Source organism: Ptychodera flava, assembly GCF_041260155.1.
Source record: "Ptychodera flava strain L36383 chromosome 3 unlocalized genomic scaffold, AS_Pfla_20210202 Scaffold_26__1_contigs__length_13983176_pilon, whole genome shotgun sequence".
NCBI classification, from domain to species: Eukaryota; Metazoa; Hemichordata; class Enteropneusta; family Ptychoderidae; genus Ptychodera; species Ptychodera flava.
This window is the reverse complement of record NW_027248280.1, coordinates 956,404-974,921: the sequence shown is the minus strand read 5'-3', so window position 1 is coordinate 974,921 and position 18,518 is coordinate 956,404. Positions and strand designations below refer to the sequence as shown.

At 37.9% G+C, this 18,518-nt stretch overlaps 1 protein-coding gene across 1 annotated transcript; it reads left to right on the top strand.

The window, feature by feature from the left end:
* Positions 1-12,122: 12,122 nt before the first annotated feature.
* Positions 12,123-14,342, top strand: LOC139125709 (tripartite motif-containing protein 2-like). Its single transcript, XM_070691810.1, has one exon. The coding sequence runs from the start codon at positions 12,123-12,125 to the stop codon at positions 14,340-14,342; it is 2,220 nt and encodes a 739-aa protein (XP_070547911.1).
* Positions 14,343-18,518: the final 4,176 nt, after the last annotated feature.

Sequence of the window (18,518 nt, the reverse complement as noted above, 5' to 3'; positions counted from 1 at the left end):
CCAGGACTCCTTAGGCCAATTCAGACTCTGAGCAATTTTCTCAAAATGAAGGAAATATTTATCAACATCCTTTTCTTGGAAAGGGGGAACTAACCTGAAATGCTTAGTGATGTCAAACTTGTCTGAAGGGAAGAATTTTCCTGACTGTCCAAGCTCTAAACGTTTTATTTCTACCTGTAATCGCTGTTCTTCTAATCGCAATTCTTTTTCTCTCTGTCTTTCTTCCATTTCTAACTGCATTTGTATTTTTTCTTTTTCTAATGCCTGTCTCTCTTTTTCCATTTGTAATTCTAGTTTCTTGATCTCCAAATTGTCTGCATTTCTAATTCTAATTTTCTGAGTTCAGAGGTAGACTCGGGCTCATAATCTTTTAAGGCAGACTCCTCAAAATGGCCAGAATTAACTAAATGTTTTGCAATCTTGAACTGAATTTCTCGCTTGCGCATAGATCTTTTGACATCTACTTTAAGGAAATTTGCCAGTGCTATGAGGTTGTCTTTTCTGAGGGAATTAAATGTGTCCTGATCAAGGTCATCCATAAATTCGTCTGGCTTGAATTCCGCCATGATTGAATTTCGCTGAGTTCACAGTATACAGTAGTTTTGAAAAGGCTGTCAAAATGTTGTCAAACGGCTCAAAATATTCGTATCCCGGACAAGCCCCCAATTTGTTACGTGCAGAGAAAACGAACAAAAGGGTGAACTCAGCAGTTAACGTTTAAACAAAATTTATTACGAAAATAAAACTAATTGCTAAGTCAGGGATAGAGTACAAGCTTTAAAAGTGTACAGACTACTTATCTCAGCTGGGACGGCAAAGCTCCAGTCTCAGAGTTGTAACAGTCAGTCGGATGAATGAACAGTCCTTTGGCTTGCAGGCTTGAAGTTGCACAAAGACCACAGTATAAATCCAGCGTTGACAGTGAAGGTCTTGAAAAGTCTTGAGAATGACTACTGCTGGAGTTTAGTAACACACAAGAGACACGATCCCAAAAGTCTGACTGGAAGCTGTGCACGTCCCTTTTATAAAGGCATATAAGAACAATCTAGAACTTTTATTGACATGCTAATTACTGTTCTAAAATTATCTCCCTTACACAACTAATCAACTTTCCAGAACATTCCAAACATGACTAATTGAATTCAAGGTTGTTAGGTCATCAAGGGCAGTGACCTTGAGAATGTTCTAGACTAATTGAACTCAGGTCATGATGAGTGTGGGGTAAATGACCTACATAACACACTTCACACATGGTACCCAATTTTACTGCAAAGTCCGCTGAATTGATCAATTAAACGTGCCAAAATTATGTGTTTTCTGACTGTCAGTATTCTTCTGTAACAAATGGGTATTGAAATAAGAAATTTACCAAACATCTGAATTGGAATATGAACTATCACAAAGTATTACACAGATTTGACAATAAATCTTAAAGAGGTCATGATCAGTCACTCTTTTTTATCTTCATTATTCATTTCCACTACACCAAATCTTTAACATTGTGTGTTTTCAAAACAGAAATTTGACAATGTGCGTGTCACATAATTTTAATTTTTTCTTCTGATACAACATGCTGTGTTACGACATGCAGATTTTAACATTATGTATTGCCAATATCAATGGTGAAGTACAAATAGGCAAAAGTTGGTTCTGGAGTGTACCATGTACAATCCTGACAATCTGTGGTACATTTCTGCTAACTGATATGCCAATTTGTATTACCCAAAATATATTCACAATCGAGCTATTTTCCTTTTTATCCTTCCAGCCTATCAGCAAATTGAAAATCTTTCATACAAGCTCAAAAAGTGAGAAATTGGTATAGAATGCTGTGATGGTGGCACTTTGCAGTCATTCAAATATCCCTCTAAGAAACTTCATTTCCAAAAGTGCACTATTTCCGTTTTTCAAATTCCAAGTGCCGGAGTAGGCCCAGGTTTTGAAGCAAGTTAAACTACATTGTAATATAAAAAATAAGAACTTTTTTAACATTGGTTTGTAAGCTATTAGGTAAAGCTTCCCTCTTATCAGCTCCAATACTTTTCTGAAGGCTAAAAATTTGTCTTACAGTAATATGAGCTGGATAAAATCAAATGCACACTGTATCTCTGTACGATGTACAGTGAATCTCAAAAAACTATCATGGGAGCATTACTTTTTCTTATCATTCTTGTCTACGATTGACTACCTAAAACATAAGTTATATGAAGAAAATGACATTTTTTCACTTTTAAACTGTGATGAGTCATTCACCTTAGGGCTGACGATTGATGCAAGTGCATTATTGCAATGCTATATATGAATACGAATGTTTCATTCATGACTACGGTGGCCCCTACACGCCACGGAACTCTACTACTTTTGAATATAAACTCTAATTTTTCTTGACAATATCTTTAATATTTGTAAGGATTTTATTTCTCCACCGCAAAATTTAATTTGTAAGGGCCACCTTTATCTTAACATTATCTTAACTTTAACTTCTCGAAAGTAGTTTAGTTTTACAATAAAGAAAATATGTTTCTCAAAAGTATTTTTTATTTGTAAAACAAACGTAAAATTTTTCAAGATAACAGACTCCCCTACATTTTCTCAAAAACGTTTTTATTTCGAAAAGAAGTAAAAATTGTTCACAGCAAGAGTTGAAGATTTTTGCTGAGCGCGAACTGAGTTACTTAAATGACATAACCTTATGTTTAGCAGAAAACTTAAATTCTTAAAGAAAAGTTTTATTTTTCAAGAGTAAAATTATTTCTTTATGGAAAAAAGATTTTCTCAGAGCAGCAAATTGAAATATAGTGAATAAAACTTTTTTCTCAATGGAGAGAAATTATTTTCTGAAGACAACAAAAACTAATTCCTTCAAGATATATTTTCTACATATGAGTGGTTTAAGAATTTGGTAAAACTGAACTGAGAAAGAACGAAAAAGGAAGGATGAAAAAGTCAAACTTACTTTTCTTCAGAGCGAAATTTATTTCTGAGAGGAGAAATATTTCATGTGAGGGCGCAATTACCTATAATGCATAGCAAACTCTTTCTAGCGAGAGTAAATGTATTTTTGGGAAGAGTAAAACATTTTTCGACGAGCAAAACTATTTAACGGCGGCGGAAGTTAAAGTATCCCACCATGCAACACCCAAGTTTGATGACCCAGAGTCTCCGAGTTGGTAGCCGGTATCAGACAGTTCGTGTTCGTGTCGGCTACATGGACGATCTGCTCTCCGAGACAACCATGACTGACTTCATCGGCGATACGGGCACGCCAGCCCGCCCTACCCTGCCTGCGTACGATGCTGTGTGTTGGGGCCGTATAACGCCGGGAACTCACAACATCGTACACAGGGCTACGGGCACGCGGGTCAGTTGCCACTTGTCTGAGTCCCCGAAGAACGGTTTTATGTTTGAGTGATTCGTCCTGACGGCAGACGGTGTGCGACGGGACCGCATTGGGGTTCTTCATTAGCTCCGCTTGCATGGCATAGCCCTGCGTGCAGGTCTGTGTGTTCCCGGCGTTATACGCCGGGAACACACAGACCTGTACGCAGGGCTATGCATGGCAGGGCTGTGTGTTACCGCGTTATACAGTCTCCCACCAAACACCAGTAACACACAGCCAATGTGTGTGATATTCATCTTTTCTAAGAGGAGAAGCCAGATTCGTTATTTATAGAAACTGAAACTGAACCGAGCCCGCCAGATTTGACCACAGTCGCGGACTGGTTTTGACTTTCACGTGTGGTTTGCGGGGTCAAAAACGTAAAAGTCAACCAGCCCGTAAAAGGCATATCCCGTCCGAAAACACCACAGCTGTTAGGGACTCACAACTATTGTATTGAACCACAGCCGACTGTGATTGAACCACGCTCGACTGTGGTCAAATATGGCGGGCCAGGTTCAGTTTCAGTCGAAGACTCTATCAATTACGAATCTGGCTTATAGAAAAGATGACTATCACACAACATAACATTAACAACACAGCAACTGATGAAGGAATAGCGTCTGCGTGGCAGGGCTGTGTGTTACCGGCGTTATGTGGTGGGAGGCCGTATAACACGGGTAACACATAGCTCTGCGTACCGATGCTGTGTGTTCCGCTACAGCTAATCGCCCCGCTCACCACAGCCCTGCAAAGACCCGTACGTAGGGTCGGTGACTTCAAATCCATTTTGGGACTTGACGTAAAAAGCCAAATTACTGCCGAAATTCAGCGTTCTTGGGCCCAAGTCGTATCCCTGCATACCTCAGCTACTTGATCGCTTCCAAAAATGCCAGTCTTTATTCACTTCTCGTAATAACCGTAGATGTCGGCAACTCTCTCGCTAGCCCTGTGTACGATGCTGTGTGTTACAGCTGTAGCACCTAACATACAGCATCGCACGCAGGGCTAGCGAGAGAGTTGCTGACATTGACGGTTATTTACGAAAAGTGAATAAAAGACTGGCATTTTTGGAAGCGATCGAGTAGCTGAGGTAGGCGGGATACGACTTGGGCCCAAGAACACTGAATTTCGGCAGTAATTTGGTTTTTTACGTCAAGTCCCAAAATGGATTTGAAGTCACCGACCCTACGTACGGGTCTTTGCAGGGCTGTGGGTGAGCGGGGCTATTAGCTGTAGCGGAACACACAGCATCGTACGCAGGGCTAGGGTAACACACAGCCCATGCAGAGCTAATGAAGGAACCCAATGCGGTCCATCCCGTCGCACAACGTCTGCAGTCAGGACGAATCACTCAAACACAAAACCGTTCTTCGGGGACTCAGACAAGTGGCAACTGTTGAACTGACTCGTTTGCGTGCCCGTGCCCATAGCCCTGCGTACGATGCTGTGTGTTCCCAGCGTTATACGGCCCCAACACACAGCATCGTACGCAGGCAGGGTAGGGCCGGGCTAGCTGCAGTACAGTACGGCAAACCGTCCGACCCAAATACCCAGGTAAAACCTCGAGGTACTGTACTTCAGCTAGGGCCGGGCTAGCGTGCCTGTATCGCCGATGAAGCAGTCATGGTTGTCTCGGAGACTCTGGGTCACCAAACTTGGGTGTTGCATGGTGGGATACTTTAACTTCCGCCGCCGTTAAAATAAAGTTTTGCTCGTCGGAAAAATATTTTACTCTTCCCCAAAATATGTTTACTCTTGCTAGAAAGAGTTTGCTATGCATTATAGGTAATTGCGCCCTCACATGAAATATTTCTCCTCTCAGAAATAAATTTCGCTCTGAAGAAAAGTAAGTTTGACTTTTTCATCCTTCCTTTTTCGTTCTTTCTCAGTTCAGTTTTACCAAATTCTTAAACCACACTCATATGTAGAAAATATATCTTGAAAGAATTAGTTTTGTTGTCTTCAGAAAATAATTTCTCGCCATTGAGAAAAAAGTTTTATTCTCTGTATTTCAATTTGCTGCTCTGAGAAAATCTTTTTTCCATAAAGAAATTAATTTTACTCTTGGAAAAATAAAACTTTTCTTTAAGAATTTAAGTTTTCTGCTCTAAAGACATAAGGTTATGTCATTTAAGTAACTCAGTTCGCGCTTAGCAAAAATCTTCAACTCTTGCTGTGAACAATTTTTACTTCTTTTCGAATAAAAAACGCTTTTGAGAAACAAATATTTTGTTCAAAGTTAAAGTTATTTTTTAAAAGTTAAAGTTTTTTTGTTAAAAGTTTTTAAAAACAGTTTACCCCAAAAATAAAGTTTCCCCGTTCAGAAATAAAAGTTTGCTGTGGAGAAATAAAATTTCTTACAAATATTAAATATATTGTCAAGAAATATGAGTTTATGTTCAAAAGTAATAAATTTCCATGACGTGTAGGGGAGTTTGTTATCTTGAAAAATTTTTACTTTTGTTTTACAAAATAAAAAATACTTTTGAGAAAACTATTTGTTGTTGGTTAAAACTAAAAATACTTTCGAGAAGTTAAAGTTAAGATAATGTTAAGATAAAGTTGCCCGTACAAAATTAAAAGTTTGCGGTGGAGAAATAAAATCTCTTACAAATATTAAAGATATTGTCAAGAAAAATTAGAGTTATATTCAAAAGTAGTAGAGTTCCGTGGCGTGTAGGGGCCACCGTACATGACAGATCTACCCTGTTGGTGCATATTCGCCACTCTCAAAGTCGTCAAAGTCCCATTGAAACTTCTTGGTTAGGCTCTGCTTTAGCTTGCGACCTCGTGACTTCAAGTGGTGCGTCGCCTCAGAGTCATCCAGATTGCGAAAAAAATCAGCGAGACACGAGGTGAGAAAATAATTCTAGTCACGATGTCAACAAAGAAGTCCTTGGTTATCTCACAGGGGGCGTCTACATGTCCGTCCCCAGGGGTGGGTAGGTGTTTTGTTATATCGTTAATAAAGATATATTCTACCAACCTTTGGTGTTTTCGGTCTTAACTTAGCACTGCCCTTGACAATCTTGCGTATACGTTTTATCAACATGCTGCGTCTATTATCTGATGAGTTTGAGTGCCTAATTAGCCAAAGTAATCAAGGGTAAATTACTAATCTGTAGACGCTCTCACCAGATTATCACCGGATTAAATATGACAAAGTCAATAACGAACGCACCAGCAAGGTATCTTCAGTTATACCTTGCTGGTGCGTTCGTTATTGACTTTGTCATATTTAATCCGGTGATAATCTGGTGAGAGCGTCTACAGATTAGTAATTTACCCTTGATTACTTTGGCTAATTAGGCACTCAAACTCATCAGATAATAGACGCAGCATGTTGATAAAACGTATAAGCAAGATTGTCAAGGGCAGGTGCTAAGTTAAGACCGAAACACCAAAGGTTGGTAGAATATATCTTTATTAGCGATATAACGAAACACCTACCCACCCCTGGGGACGGACATGTAGACAGCCCCCTGTGGTTGTCTCAGCGAGTTGGAAGTATATAGTGGTCATGAAGGCGTGGTACAGATCACCATGTTTGTCAATCGCGTCTTCGCAGCCGCACAGAAGATGAAACAGATGCTTCCAGTGTTCGAAGGAGTCCTACACTTGACCCAGGAGGAAACAAACAAATGCAAACTGAAGCTCTCCAATCACACCACAGTCGCTCGAGAGCTATTCAGCTCTGGGACTATTCGCCCCATAGACGAGTATACATTGTCATTATAGTGCGTCTTCACAAGTGTTTCTAAAGCATAACTTGAGTCCATGCTGTATTTGGTTATTTCAGCTGGGTTTGCGCCGCTCGGATATTTCTTCGGTATTTCTGAAAAGTGAATCTGTGTGTCCGAATTGGTGTGCATTTGTGGCAAGAATTTGTCCTCCATCGCGCATCATCCGATGGCATGGATTTCTGCCCTTTGTTGGGCGGTGCGAGATTTCTTGCCACACAGCAGCCCTGTAGCTGATGTAACCTTGCCATTGTTTGGCACCAGGGCCTTCATCAGTGATTCGGTTATGCGGTTAGTCAGAGAAGTTTAACTTTTAATACTCTCGTATTATTAGCTATTATTATTATACTGTATTACTTTATCATTATTGGAGAAAAATTTGAACTTATTTTTGTATCACACTTTTATTGCCACAAATGTGATGTAAATCCTATATTTCCAAGCAAGCAATAAAATATTATTATTATTATATGCGTACGGGCCGAGATACCGATCCATTTCTTCACGGTTGCATTCGTAACGGTGCATTTCATCATCTGTTACTGTGTAGTCACTACGGTCCTACTTTTTCACAAGAATCTCACGCTGTTTAAAGTTGTAGAAAAACCCACTTCGAGGAGCAGTTTCCTGCAATTTGCCGACAGCACTGTAGCTGACAAAATGTATCCTGGCGGTATCATTTTCACCCCTCTGAACTTAAATTTGACCCGGCAGTCAATGTAATCCATGCCAAAGGCAGCAATGAAACCGTCATTTCAACTCTGCTAACACAGTTTATGACATGCCTTTTACAGATATACATGTGCGCCAATATACATTGTACTGCGAAAAATTACAGTTGTATTCAATTCATACTGATATAATCTTCAGGAAACGATGCACATCTTAAGTTAAGACATGCAGAATATCACCTGTACTTCCTAAGATAATATCGTACTGCAAGGTTTAGGTCTCAAAATTAAAATTGTACTGATGAATTAACATCGACTGCTGAATCTGAAAATTTAGAATTTCATATTTTGATGACTACCTGATCTATTTATGTATATGGACAGGCCATGAGCCTTGGCCCAAGTATGAATGATCATAATATCTCTTTCACTTGTCTCTGAAAATTTACCATAGGACTGCCTACCCTAACTTTAGTAGCCAAAGCAAAGCAATGGCAGACAAGCTGTATTTCCAACAATGACTTTGAAAGGTATATGTGGCTATATTGAATTAAAAAAGGGTGACTCCCGAAAACTCCAGTGAAATTTGCGTCACTGAATACCGAAAAGATTTACCCCGAAAATTCCGGGGACATCAACCCGTGAAAGATTTTACGCCTAACAATCACTTTTGTGGTGCAGCTCGAGTGTCAAATCCGTGGCAAAAACGCGCCCAGCGGTTTTCCTTTAATGGGATTGGGACACCTTTTTATGTTTTTCATTGGAACGTTATCAAGAGACAATTAGTCTATAAGCCAGTTTTCATTACATAGCTACTCATTCCGAAAATATTATACTTTACTTTACTTGACTTTACTCTATTGTTTAACAACACACTCAAGGAGTGTGTTAAGGCAAAAATTACAAAACTCAGCAAATTTACACTTGATGAAGCTGCTGCTGGGGGAGGAACTAAAGTACAAGAAATAAATAACAAAAGGAGGGTACCCCTCTCACCATATCTAACTTCAATTCGTTTTATCGTGACTGATGATATATTAATAAAAAGCACTAGACACTCGTCAATGAAACAAAGATTTTCGAGTGTCTATATATTTCTACAAAGAAAACTGTGAAAGTTTATGCATTTTCGTTTTTGGTATCGATGTTGGCGACGAATTTCACAGATTTCACCTTTCAACCCATCATGTCAGGGCACCTCAGCAATTTTGGATCTGACGCTTCTCAATAATTTTGGCAGCGCGCACATCTCTAATGCACAAACGCTGCTACTACTTAATCGGGAACTATTTCATTCAGCAGGGTTCTGCGAAGCATCTTGTAATTATGTTATAAGAATTCTGTCATATATATGTGGAATTATCTATCATGTTTATGTTAGGCAAACCGGCATGTACTGTGCGATGAGAGACAACTAGGCTGTTTATCAAACAGTTGTTTCAAACTGCATTTTAAGAAATAGAAGGATACTGAGGCAATGGTTGGTTGTCTGTTTGCAGTGACGGTATTGAATATTTTTATCTTACATACACTAGTTTTGATGGCAAAACTACAACCCACCAGATGAAACAGATGATATTATATGTTTTTATCAAGCTAATCTCGTCAAAATTTGTGTCAATTGGACTAGTCAGTATATCATCTTCAACTGTCGGATGATATTCACTATATTATTCAAGTTTGAGCTCGTACGTACAACGTGAAACGTGTTTACACTGGTTTCAGCCTGCATTAATGATTATATACTGGTTATTAACCAAGATATCAATACACCTTTTTGGTAGCTATTACCTGTACAAAATAGTAAATGATAGTTAACTCAAGCTTAGAAGCATATCACCTAGCTTAACCACCTGTAAAACACAAATTATTTTTGAAATATCTTCATTCTTGACACTAATAAATTTATCTATGAAATTATAGATTTTTATTGTCTTCAATGTTCTTGTAATAGTGTATGCCTACATGGATGTGTGTATACCTTTTGTGTGAATGTGGTGCTCAAACATCAACCTGTGGTTTTGATGTTATCTAGAAATATATTTATGGATGTTCATCAAATCAGGTGTGTAGGTTAAAGGCCCAGTAGCTGTAATAACTTTTGATTTTTTCACAATTTTTGTTTGAAATGTCAACCTTAGTTTCTCGTTCTAATCACCAAAGCATGTTGACATCAATTGTATTCAGCTTATCAACTCAGCCTGTACAATGTATAGACTGCATTATTACTGTTGACAAGTAGAACTGTTGAAGTTAAAGTACAGTGAAACAAATACTCTAAGGCTCTACACTGGCCATTTGAACAAATTTTAATGATCTTAGAGATGGGGCTATAATGGACTGCTCATGCATGCTGGTAGTCTCCATAACAACTGGTTGTGTTAAGACCATTTATGCGTATGTACCTTTTGTAGGAAATGAAGTGCAATTATAAATGTTCTACCACTATCTCTCCACCTATAGAGACACAAGTTGCTAATTGAGTATGTAATCACGACTGTTCACAAACTTGAGGGTTCGGTGCATTGACTCCTAAAGAAATAAATATGGCTATGATGACTACTGTGTGTAGTTATATAGTTAGAATGCCATGGTTTCAACACTGAATTGTAGCTTTCATCAGCGCCCAACTCAATGGACTGCTTGTCAGTGTAAAATACTAATACATCATAGAGTTATAGTTATTATCTTTACCCACGCCTGATAAAGGAAACTATCAGCTAGGTCTGTATTGTAGACACCACACGGTACGTGTAGTGCTCTTTCCTCCCGCAGTGAATAATCAATATGCTGTGATGATAAGTAGAGATGAGATAATACCTATCAGGCAGGAATGAACCCCACCCTAAACAGAGATAAGGGTTCTTGCCAAACCGGGGCACTCTGATTATACTAAAACAAGACAAGGGTCAGTGCCATAGCTTATCTAAATGGCATTATTTATTACATTTCTGTAACAGGTAAAAACCCATGAGGTTGAGAAACTTGAGCAGACTAATTCTTTTCAGCCTTTGTGTCCAGCTACTGTGATTGGTACTAATATTCCAACATCGGTATGCATACAAAGTGACGGAAATGTCTTGTGTCTGCGAAATCAATAAAACAATTCCTATATTGACTCAAAAGTCTAGAAATATCATCAGTTAGCTATTAGCATAAAACACATTTGTATACGACTATGTATGACACATTGTAAAAACTAGGTGACACAAAATAACAGTTCAGACATATGCATCAGCATTGACTGGGAGATTCTTTATATGCTAGTCAGGTCAAATATTTTTTTAAAATCGACACCTCACATTAAGTTTTCATTTCATCAAGGTTAAGATTTCAGACATCTGCAAAATTCACTGCAATACACATCAGTAATAGCTGACCCCCTTGATACCATTGGCTATATATTATCAATTATAACATCAGATTGTACAGGATGTGATATAAAAATTTATACTTGTAACGGATGGACCAAGACTGCCGTATGAATATGCTGCAGTTCTCAAGATTTTGTACTGGATAAACCACACACAAACACACACACACACACACACACACACACACACACACACATAACATACTGTAAAATAAGTCTTTTTAACTAGCATCAGTTTTTTATGTAATTTATCTGATTGTTTAAAATCACTAATTTAAGATGCCGCTAATTTAAACTTTTCCCCATATTTACTATGGTCATTTAAACTTTTCCCCATATTTACTATGGTCAAGATGTCTTTTCAGCTAAAAACCGCTGATTGCAATGAAAATCCAAAATCGCAAAAAAGGCTAAACCAGAGTGTTTTACAGTAAAGTGATCCCAAGGTTTCAATGTTATTGTGCGCAGCAATCATTTCATCTTTCTCTACCAGAGAAAACAAATAAACTTTAACAAGATGTTATTCAAATGGTAATACGTAAATAAATCACAAGGTTTAGGTTTGTAAATATTCAACTAAACTTTTGTTTTGAGTTATGGTTGTAAGCAGCACATTATCATCCCCATACACACTCAAAGCTGTTTGTTGCACTATTGTATTGATCCTTGACCTTAGAATTGTGTCAAAATATCAGAGTACACCCGAGGTAAGCTGATAATAGAAGTAGAACGCCTTAGAGTTTGGTCAAAATATCAAAGTACAACTGAAGTAAGCTGATAACAGAAGGTCTTAATTAGCATTACATGCACAATTTATGACATGTGACAAAATTTAACCAATTGGCACATGATATCTCAACAAATTAGTTTGTAAACAAACTAACGTAGGGAGCCTTCTTTATCACCGACTGATCAGAAGTCTTTGCAGTTTATTTGAGTTGACACACCTAGGCAGAATGGCTGCTGCTTCTGACCGCAAAGTTTTGGAAGAAATTGGCGAAGATTTCCTGTGTTGTACCATCTGCCTGGAGCAGTTCAAGTCTCCTAAAATTCTACCATGTCTGCATACATTCTGTGAACAGTGTTTAGTCACACTGGTTGAGAAGACTGGATCTCTAAACTGTCCAGAATGTCGACAGAAATATCAGCTGCCTGTTGGGGGAGTGCCACGGATAAAAGGCAACTTCTTTATGGCCAATCTGATTGAGATATTCAAGCTACGACTGGAGTCCAGGCAGGGAGCTCAGCTTAAATGTGAAGGTTGCCAAGAGAATACAGCAACACAGAGGTGTATGGAGTGCAAACAATACATGTGTGATAGTTGTGCTAAGGTGCATAGAAACATATTACTTACTCGTACACATAAGCTTATGACCATTGAAGAATTTGAAACATTACAGTCAACAAGTCCAGTAACACTACGAGCAGTGGAATATTGCAGTGTACACAACCAGAACGAACTAAAATTCTACTGTGAAACCTGTCAGGTACCTGTGTGCTCAGATTGCACCATAGTCAAACATCGCATACCGGAACATCTACACAGAGACTTGAAAGACGCAGCAGATGAATATCTTTCTGAATTGAAAGCAGTGGTTGATAAACTGAAAATGAAAGAACAGGAAGCTGAAATGAACAAAACCCTGGCCAAACAGATACACAGTGATCTCACAGAGCAGTGCTGCAGAGAAGAAAGGAAGGTGAGAATGAAAACAGAGGAAATCATCAAGAAAATAAAAAGCGAAGAGCAAAGACTAATAGATGAACTGAAAAACAATTACAAAATGAAAGTTAAACGAGCTATGGTTGAAATTGATAAAATGGAATTAAAACATGGTAACATTAAGAGTACTTGCAGTTACATAGAAATGCTGATGCATCACGGGAATGCTGCTCAACTTCTCTCCACAAAGGGTGATGCTGGAAATCGTATCAAGCAACTGATCACCTCAGAATCTGAACCCAAAATACAATATGATGAAGTTGTATTCACATCTGGTTGTGACTTCAATGAACACGGAATTTTGGGAATTCTTAGATCTGATGTTTGTACATCAAAGTGTACTGTTGACAACATTCCAAAACAACTTGTTAAAGGTGATTCTACCGACCTACTGGTAACTACCAGAGATTCCATGGGAAATCAAGTTGTCCCAAAACAACCAGTGAAAGCCAAGGTAAGGAAACCTGATACATCATGGGAAGACATAGATGCCTTTGACAACAAAGATGGCACACACAGAGTTACAATTTTGGGACAAATGGATGGAAAATACGAGGTGACCATGACAGTGGGAGATCAACCAATGACAGGGTGTCCTGTCGTCATACCTGTCATCAAAGGATTGGTGAAAACCATCGGCAGGACAGGACGTGATGAGGGTCAGTACAGTAGCCCCCGGAGTGCAGCAATTAACAAAAATGGAGACATCGTCGCTGCTGACACTGACAATAACAGATTACAAATAACTACAAGAGATGGTACATTTAAGAAAATTTTGAAATTTCCGCAATTTAAAATGCTTTTCTCACCATATGACATAGCTGTATGTAGTGACAATGCATACTTTAGTTTAGATAAGAACAATAAGCAAGTAGTTGTCAGTGATTTAGACGGAAATGTAATCAGAAACTTTGGACAAAATGAGTTGACAGAGCCACGGGGCATAGCTATCAGCCCTTTAGATGGCAATGTCTATGTGACAGAGAATATGGATGATTGTGTCAGGATTTATACAAAACATGGAAAATACCTAAGGTCATTTGGGTCAAATGGTGAGGGTCAAGGGGAATTCATTGGGCCCAGGGGTGTAGTCATAGGAAGTACTGGAATGGTATTTGTAGCAGACCAAGGCAACAATCGTATCCAGGTATTCAATGCACATGATCAGTATTTGTATTCCTTTGATTGTAAGAGTACAGCTGGTGAGTCAGTAATCTCTTGGGGAATAACAATTGAAAATGATAAATATATCTATGTGACTGCTACTACAGATGATGATTCAGGTGATGGTTTGATACTGAAGTTTGAGAGTAGTGGTAAATTAGTTTGTCGCATTGACAGTGATAGTGATAGGCTATATTGGCCCGATGGTATTGCATTGACAGATGATGTACCTTGCAGAGTGGTTGTTGCTGATACATGCAACAATTGCATCAGAGTGTTTGTACAGTGATACAAAAACATCAGATGTAGAAAACTTTGTGTAAGATGTTGACTATAGTTACAGTAACACTTTGTTAGAAGTTTCACATCACACATGTGGATCTCAACTTTGAAGCATTAAGTTAATTATATGGAAACCGTAAATCTTAATTTGAAAACTTATTTAGTAAAAATTTCTTGAGAAAATCCTGCGGATTTACAGAACGTGATCACAAAAAATCGTATAAAACAATGGAATTTTCAATATCTTTCTCATTCATATTTGTTAAGATTTTTCAAACTTTATGTAACATTATCACACATTGTATAGTGTCAAGTGTGTGTTTACATAATATATTCGGAAATAATTAAATTAAGGTAGGCAGTGATATGTAAGATTTCTACCATTTGTTCTCCACTATGCATCAATATCATAAATACAGAATAATGAGTAAAATTTAAATTCCAGGTAATTGTCAATATTCTCATATTCATATCAATATTAATATGTATAGTTACATGTATTGCTTGCTTGAGATAAGGTGACTCTACACAGATTACTGTAAGTATATAATGTAAACTTGTGGTATTAGAAAGTCGATAATGATCACAGTAAACATCATTAAATCCAGATTTCTTTCTTATGGCCTTTGTTTCACCATTTGTAGCATGACAAAGTGTGACGAAGTTGTATGATGAATTGGGAGACAGAGTGATGCAGGTGCAGATATTGTGTGTACCGCAACATAATGTAATGTGGTGAAGAGAACATGTCAAACAGATGTTGATTCGTATCATGTAAAATGGCTCTCCTCAGTCTTGAGATGTTAGAATGTTAAGCTTTGCAAGGACGGTCATGAATTGAATTAGAGATAAAGTCCGTGTATTTGTTGAGAAACTTAAAACATCGCTTCTGATCAGGCAAATATTTGGCAAGGGGAGCCCCATTCTCTTATAGAAATAACTACTTTGAATGCTGTTGTTAAAAAGAAAAACAGCCGGAATGTAAGGGAGTCATGATGTCTAATGACATAGGCGTAGGTATCCACTGCCCCTTGGAACCCTGGGAAAGCCCTGGAATCAAAGAGAAGCAAAATCACATTGTTTACTAGATGCAATATTGCAGCCATGGCCTAGTATCATGCCGCCTAACAGTGAAGGGCTACCCTGGCCAGTACATTATGTCACCATGAATATATTTTACAAAATATTTAGATATGTATTCAATATTTCTTCAAAGAAAGTCAACGTGAAAATGAATACCATACATATTTCTCACTCATCATGTTCCAATATTAAGATACTTTTTTATATTCATCTGCTTATATTTCCAAAGACATTAATGCATGTGCTTCTTAAATAGCAGTTAGATATCATCTAGTACAGCTACGTAACACATGCCTCATCTTGGCAGAGGCAGCAAGAAAATTCAATTCTGTTATTGAACACAGTTTATGACATGCCTTTATAGATTTGCCAACAAAAACTTTTGCTAATTAGCATTCATACTATACTGATGACTTCAGAGAATAAACACATGCAGAGAATCACCCATATTTCCTAGATTATTTCTGTATTGCAGTGTTTAGGACTCAAAAAGTACAAGACTATGAATAACCATCAAATGCTCACATCAATTTCTAAATTTCTAATTTACCTTTTGGATGGTGATGGCCTGGTCTATTTATGTAAGATATAGACAGAGCATGAGCCCCGGCCCTAGCACAAGTGATCATGACATCTCTGTCACGCGTCTCTAAAAGCTTGCCATCGGTCTGCACTAGGGCCTAGTTTAGACGCAAAAATACAATTATGACAGACAAGCTGTATTTCCTATGACTTTAAATAGGATTATTTGGATACCTGTTGAAAAATGGATTACTCGAAAAATTCTTGGGAAATATGTGTCAACATCGGAAAAATTCATGGTGGAAAAAGAAATTTCCTTTGAAAGATTTTACGCCAAACAATCACTTATGTGGAGCAGAGTGTCAGAAGATGCCGTCATTAACATGGTACCTTGACATGCAACAGCAGAGTAGGCTACCAGTTACTAATTGTATATTCTACCTCTGTCTTACATGTCGTCAATACTGGCAACAAAAGCCATCGACACAAAATCCATTGACGCATGGCACCCTATTTCGTTGCAAGGCCTGCTTAAAATCATCAATTAGACATGCCAAATATATCTGTGTTCTGACTTAGTATCCTTCTTTAACAATACTATTTAAATATTGGAAATTCCCTAAATATCTGAATTGGAATATGAACTGGCCGCAAAGAACCACAGCTTCAAAATAATTCTTTTAAAAGTCATCCTCGGTCACTCTTTTCTGTTTTTTCATTATTCATTTTGACAACACCAAATCCATGACAGTGTGATTCTCCAAAACAGAATTGCATAATGTAGGTTATTTCTTAATTTTTATCTTATGATATAACAAGCTGTACAATAACATATGCATATTTTGACATTTAGTATTGTCAGGACCAATAATGACTAAAATAGGCAAAAGGGTCGTTCTGGAGTGTCCTACACATAACCCTGATTGTCCATGGCACTTTCCTGCCAACCGACAAGCCAATATGCATTTTCAAAAAGATATCATGATTGGGCTACATTTCAATTTTGAAATGATTTCTCACCCAGAATATTATCCTTTTAAAATCGTTATGAAAGATACATGTAAAGAGTCGAGAAATTGGTCTATAATGCAGTCAGGGTGGCACTTTGTATATCCTTCTGAGAAACTTCATTTCAAACAATGTACTATTTTCGATGTTCAAATTTCCAAGTGCCGGAGTAGGCCCAGGTTTTGAAGTAAATTTGATCTTGATATATCTTGATATGAAAAATTAAAGCACTTTTTTTACACCCTTAATCAGCTACAATACTTTTCTTAAGGTTAAAAATTTGTCATATAGCTGAATAAAATCACAGGGCACAATGAATCTCTGTACAATGTACATTGCATCTCAAAAGTATGATGGCAGCATCACTTTTTCCTATCATATATCTTGTCTACCGATTAACTAACTTACCCACAATTCAATGCGAAGTCCAATTAAGTCAGTATGGCGGATACAGGGCAAGTGTGCGGAATCCCCAGGAAGTGAATATTGCCAAATTTCGGCACATGTAACGTTTCTAGGCCGGCCATATTGGAGCAATAAACATTTGAAGGTATTTGTGATCGTCGAGGATCATTTATTTGACGCCAGATTGTTTCTTTTGTTTCTTTCTGGCTGCTTGTCTGAAATCGATGTCTGACCTTTCTTTTTCAGTAAACGGCGACCTGAGCTGCGGCCGCCCGCCTCGAACGACTATCCAAGCAACGTTACGATAACCTGTGGATACGGCAAACGTAACTTGTCGAACGATCAAATTTCAGTGTTCACCGTGGCACACAAGCGCTCACTCAGTCACTGTTTATATCAATAGCGTGTGGGACACACAAGCACAGAATAAACTGCATGCAAAACTGACTTTCTATTGTAAACAGGGAAAACTACTGGCAAAAACGTCTCTGAAAATGTTAACTGTTCAATAGGCTCCGCTGCGCCTGCAGTTTTACTTGTGTTTCGATGTATGCTGGCCGCCGTGTATCCGTGGAGCTAGAAACGGACGTCGCCCGTTGTCAATGTTTTTGCTTCACTGACAAACAAACTGCTCTTCTGAATAATAAAAATCATCCTCACACTATAATAAGTACATGCAATTTTCTTTGTCGTAGTTTTTATCGGTAATGTCATGCATTTTACTATGACTAGCATCGAACAAACGTGAAATGAAATCTTGTAGACATTTTTTGTGTTTACAAAACAAAAATAGTTCCGGGTCAAAATTGGTAAATACTCATTAACATAAAGAATGGCATAATGTCTTTGGTATTGCACTGCAGTGCAAGTAGTACGCGCGCGCTTCGATGCGAGTAAACTGTGGTACATATGTAATAATGTGTGGAATGGTCATTAATTTTCTTGTTATGCAGTAATATTTATATTGGATCTAATCCTGTAAAATGATCCTAAAGGAGACCAATTTAACCAGCTATCATTAACAAGGCATTATCAAACTAACCTAAAAATAATATTTGCATGATGATTTCACAAGAAATTAACAAGCCCTTAAAAGTTATGAATTTCTTGGTCAATTCAAATCATGAGCAATGAGCACTTTAAATGCAGTGACTGTAGTTGTTAA